At 37.9% G+C, this 6,000-nt stretch overlaps 1 protein-coding gene across 1 annotated transcript in view; it reads left to right on the top strand.

Moving 5' to 3' along the window:
• The first annotated feature begins 1,022 nt into the window (after window positions 1-1,022).
• Window positions 1,023-6,000, top strand: part of LOC140235600 (uncharacterized) — a 203,731-nt gene continuing 198,753 nt past the window's right edge. The window contains exons 1-2 of the mRNA XM_072315606.1: window positions 1,023-1,095; window positions 4,711-5,022. Of these exons, the coding sequence (XP_072171707.1) occupies window positions 1,023-1,095; window positions 4,711-5,022 (385 nt within the window). The remainder of the gene's footprint in view (window positions 1,096-4,710; window positions 5,023-6,000) is intronic.

The following is a 6,000-nucleotide window of genomic DNA, read 5'->3' as shown; positions in this document are numbered from 1 at the left end:
CCTACTGTTTGTTTTTACCTGAAAGTTTACGTATGCATTTGTATCATTGTATACAGGGTTTCCTTGAAAAGCAGGTCTGCTGGCTGTCAGCAGAACTGAACGGAATGTCCCTGTTAAAAGATGTTGTGAATAAATAAATAAATAAATAAATTGAAAGTTATCATGGCTGTTCCTCCCATTTTGCAGGTCTTCATACGAGAACACGCAGAAAACGCGTTGCCTCGCGCTGTAGCAGTTATCTCAACTGACAATTAAAAGCCATTTGAATTGGGGAGCAAAATTAAAAATCATGTGATATCATTATTCCCATAAAATGTATCAGTTAATTAGTGGGACTGGTGAGGATGGTGACACATTGCGTGTCGTACAGCGCGAATTAATGATTTGCATGTAGACGAGTTATTTTTATATCACTAGGTATGTGAAGCCGTACACAGTGCGAGTAGGCCAACATAGGCGAATATTCATGACAATTCCACTGTTAGTGTTTGAACCGGCATCCCTCTATTCATCATAACCAGCTTTGATAACTGAAATGGCTCTGAATGCCGTGCGCTAAATTGAAGACTGTGTGTACGGGTCTAGCACCCATGTATGTACGTTACGTCTGCCTTTGGGGGTGGGAAAAAGAATGTGCATGCATTGAATAAAGTCATTGTCATGCACGGGTAAATCTATACAAATGTACCTCGTTGAACTTGGATTGTATGTCTCCTATGAACTGTGTCAACCATAATTGCTGTATGCTAGATAATCGCCGAAAAGTACAGACTTTAACATACAATATAATATCAGCAAGGAAACGCCATGCGCCCTGTGTAGAAGCGTCAGGTGTACTTCCACGCACTCATTTCATTGCAGAATTTGGTCTTATCTGAAGCGTAGGATGTGTTCAAATATCGTTGTTTTTTTCGTAAAGTAATGGTCATTGTGATTACTTGACAGTCTCTTCGGATTTTAGGATCAAAGCAGCTTTATTCAACTTATTCTTGATGGAATATCTCAGTCTCTGACTACCTGTGATGGATAGAAGATACGACCTCGTTCTCCTATTAACATTGGCTGCTACTGTGCTCCGTGGCCACAGTGGAAAAGGTACGTGTATACCTTTATTTCTAACGCCCTGCGCTCATTTGAGCGTGGTATTGGGCCTACCAATAAAAAGTGTGTATAGAAACTGATACAGCCAACAAGAGACGTAACAAAATCAGACAATGCCTGGTATGTAACCACGGTGTATGGTCTGTCGTGACTGTGAAAAGTAATCAATAGGCGTTTTCACATCAGCCCGATGTTTCGAAATAGCGCGCTATTTTGCTGACTATTTTCTGCGAAAAATATCTCGAGCTTGGATTTTTATCGGACTGATGTGAAAACGCCTAATCACGACGTATGAATATCTGTTTATAGTCACCACTCCAACGTAAACTTCAAGGAGAAAAGGAAGAGTTCATCACAAGAGCTAGACATCCACAAGTCATATTTATAAAGCCCGCGAGCTATACTTTGAAAAAAATGTCCATAAGTCTTAAAGTTTACACTGTAACGAACCTTGCAACCCACGAGCCATAGAGTCTGCACATCAAAACGGTAAACATTATTTCCCGAAGGTTCGTTGACCCGAAAATGAAATAAGGGTCGCTACTCCGAAGGTTCCTTTAACTGAAACAAAAACAAGGTTCATTATTCCAAAGGTTTGTATATCCGAAATTGAAACAAGGCTTGCTGTTTCGAACGTGCTTTAACCCGAAAATGAAAAAAGAAAAAAGAAAAAAAAGGACTGGTTATCCGGAGGTTGATAGATCCTTTATCCGAAAACAAAATAGGGTTCGTAACGCCAACAGTTCCTGGTAGTACGCTTATTCTTTTTAGGTTATCAAAAATAGCCAACCTGATGTCACTTTTGAAACTTTTTGATAACAAACATTCCTTCATTTCTTGATTAGCTAAAATGTACAATAACGTATTTGGTTTCAGAACCTTTGGAACCTTAAGAAAACGAACAACGGTGTAAAATGTTTGGATTGACTAATTAGCCTATTTCACTTTCGACAATGTTCGAATTAATTAACGTTTAGGTAAAGGGAATTTCTGTATTTTGGAATGACGAGCATCCCGTCAGTAAAACAGACCGATATATGAGCTTGAAACTCAGAAAATAAAGCCTGTAAGCTTGACACTAGGCTTATGAGCTCGATTTTTTTTTTAGATTGAAAAAAAAGGTGCATGATCTCGACACTACGTAAATTATGCCGCATGATATCATTTTAACCTCGTGTATTTCTTCTTCTTCTTCTTCTGCTTCTGCTTCTTCTTCTTTTGTAGTGTCAAGCTTATGACCTTTATTTTGGTTTGTACTTAGCCAGTGGGCCTTATTTGCCTATGTAGCTTGTAGACCGCACAGCTGCAGGATCTTTGTTTATCTTTTGATTTCATTTTGTATTTGAAAAGTTACATGTAATTGATAAATTCACTATAAAATGAAGACCATTATAATATTACATGACACCAAATAATTGTGAAACACCCTAAAATGAGTTACATTCATATTATTAGATGGGTAAGGTTATGTGAGGGGAACCTAATGGAAGCAAAACAAAAATGCTTTTTGGGGTAGATGGATAGGGGAAAAAAACACATACAATCAGTTACACTCGCACCTCTAGCGGGGAGATGACACCTGCTCGCACAAACACACACACACACAAACACACACACTGCATACACTTTTTTGCTTCTTTATTCGAATTTCCTTCAATTTCATATCGCAAAATTTATTTTTACAGGAACAAAAACAAAACATCATGCAAAGTCAAACTGCATTATACACAACATTGTACAAAATAATGTCAATCTTACACTACAATAGTATATAAAGAAAAAATGCAGTGATATAGACATTGTGCAAAATAATTTCAAACTTACATTGTAACTGTTTTCACCAAAGAAACGAAATAAGCTTTTTGATATTTATTTTTAACAGACATATATATATCCCCGCAAAACGGGGACATGATAGATAGTTTTCTTAAAACGAACGGGGCATATTTCATTTCATCAAAAGAAAAAAAAATCGAGGCCATTTGCGGGAAACACATTCACACACACACACACAACACACACACCACAACACATCCTAATCATAATGTGGAAGTGATGTGGTAATAATAGAAGCAATAAAGAGAGAAAAAAAACCGACAATCTGCAAAATCAAGACAGAAAAAGAAAATCACATCTCATCCTCGGCATGCATCATATTCCAACTTAAACAAATGTATTCCAACTGTTCCTCTTTTAATCGCTATATATATTGTTTTCTTCTTCTTTATACATCCTAAAATACTTCACAACATCATTAAACTTTGCTACGTCCCCTACTGAGCTTGCTAAATATAAAGTATATCTAATCATATTGTATTCCATCCTTTCATTTTACCGAGTTTCCGGAGGTAGAGGTCCTGTATGAACAACATCCCAATTCATATTTTCCCGTTCTTCTAATTTCTAAATTCAATTCACACTGGGAATGATAATTTGCCACAATTCCTTCACTTTGATGCACTTCCAAAATAAATGTAAATGATATGATACCTCAGTGCTTTTACTGAAGAAAGGACACACACTGCACACACTGCATGCACACAAACACACACACACACACACACACACACACACACATACACACACTAGCCGCATGATTGTGTATGTGATTTCGCGCTCGTGAACTGTATGACTCGTGGATGTCGACCTCGTGACGTGCACCCCTGAACGTAGGCCCATGTATACCAGAGTATCGTATTTAAACTCTTTCCTATGTTTGTGCGCACAAAATCAACTTGGCCAATAAAGGTGTTCCTTGAATGCTTTACAAGGGATCATCTTTACGAGTGGGACGACAAACTTATGTACATCTACATGCTCAATACATTTTAAATATCGCAAATCCCTGAGGAATCAGATCTACATTTGTATTTTGATCTGTGAATATAGACCTGTACGAAGGGACTGAAGAGGATCATATCAATGAACTTCCATGGCAGCACTCGTTGTTGTTCTTCAAAGGAGAATAACGACGTTGATGATTTCAGTTTGAATTCACCTCCCATTACCATTTTGCTCAAGTCGGAACATTTCTGGTCGACATTCTTAATTCCCATTCAGGACATCATTGGCTTAATTCACATTATGGAAAGAGCATAAGATCATATTGTAAATGTTTTCTGAATAATCGTCGATTCGAGATAAGGAGGGAGAAACACAGTTTATCGAAAGTTTAAAGGTCAGCATATTGGTTGTTTTGATGGTATTAGAATTGCCTGTTATTGTCTCTTCTCTCACATTACTAAAAATGGCATTGTTTGTTAAAATAGCTTAATCACGGCTTTACATTACAAACACGTATGTGAAAAAGAAATCTTTCATCTGCGGATAATTTTATACTTCAGCGGAAGAACTAAAAAACTTTATCGAAAGCGTAAAACGCAGATTGAGTGAAATGATTTTTCCACGTTATGCTGAAAAGAATGGCGCATCATTAACATAAATCATACTGCGATCTCTTTGGTGGCGAAAATGGGTCATGAAGACAGGTATATTTTGTATAAGGATGCATGCGACGAGAGCACACTGGGATGTGCATTATGTGTGTATGTAGCTTCATGCAGGCATAAACTGACACGGGTTGACTTTGCTCAAATTTCCGTTGTGTAGCGTCAGTGGTAAGCACTGCCCCCAACGTTCAAGGATGGAGAGGAGACGACATCCGATTGAGGTGTGTTATCCAGGAGGAGCCTCTTGTCGTGCAGTGGGCAAAGGAGATAATCTCAGGTCAGCAGCAGAGGGCGATCAAGGCTGGATTCGCTGATGGGGAATTTCAGAGCTTGGAGGAACGGTTCGACATCGACAAGAACTTCAGCCTCGTCATCAGCGACTTGGAGGTGGCAGATGAGGGTCGTTACTATTGTCAGGTTGAGCTGAAGAATCACGAGAATTTTGACAATTCCACCTTCCTGACGATTAGTTGTAAGTAATACTATAATATTATTATAATATCTTTTATTCTCATCATGTCATGAATAAGTACGAGACAACCTTAGAGGAGAAAATGTCACCTCTATAAATTTTACGGCATGGGGGGGGGGAGGGAGATAAGGAACACAACAATTTAAATGAATGGAGAAAAAGCAACGAAAGTTTCCCTTGTCAATGAAAATCATTTGTCATAGCATCACATTAACTGGTTAGCATACAGCCCGACCTCGCCATGATTTTAACAAGTAGAACAAAAAATACCCGCAGAATCTTGATTCTGGTATTATTCCCTACTTTAGGTTGAGGGTGCCAAACACGAAACGGCTCGGTGCCGCATTCAGTACAGAAAATACATTTGTATTGTGTGTGTGTGATGTATATATATAGGTTAATTCTACGGTGCTGATTGGCGAGTGTCATATCAGGCATACTGGTATGAGTATTATGGTATTTGACGTTTCCAACATTGTCTATGAACCATGGTTAAAGTCGATATTACAATATTTCCGAAGCGGAGCGAGCAAGCGTTTGATAAAATTATTAATACACAAATCATAAAAGATAGAATACTGTTAAGCTCTCCTCAGTTCTCACAAGGAAGTTGTGGGTTTGCATGTCATGCAATATGCCGATATTAATGCAATGATATATATATATTTTTTTTTTGGTTTGTTTTCAAATGGGATAATCCCACGTCAGAAGTTAAAGGGAAGGTAAACCCAAAAAGCAATGTGGATTAAGTGAAAGCAGCAACATTAGTAGAACACATCAGTGAAAGTTTGAGGAAAATCGGGCAATCGATGCAAAAGTTATGAATTTTTAAAGTTTTGGTGTTGAAACCGCTGGATGAGGAGACTACCAGAGGATATGACGTATGAGTGGACAACAATACAAAGAAAATATAAAGGAAATTCAACAAAAATTAACTTTTTTAGAATTATGAAAGAGCAATGGACCAACCTCTTTCAG

This window comes from Diadema setosum, chromosome 12, assembly GCF_964275005.1.
Source record: "Diadema setosum chromosome 12, eeDiaSeto1, whole genome shotgun sequence".
Lineage (NCBI taxonomy): Eukaryota > Metazoa > Echinodermata > Echinoidea > Diadematoida > Diadematidae > Diadema > Diadema setosum.
Note: the sequence above shows the minus strand (reverse complement) of the source record. Positions and strands in the feature narration are given on the sequence as shown.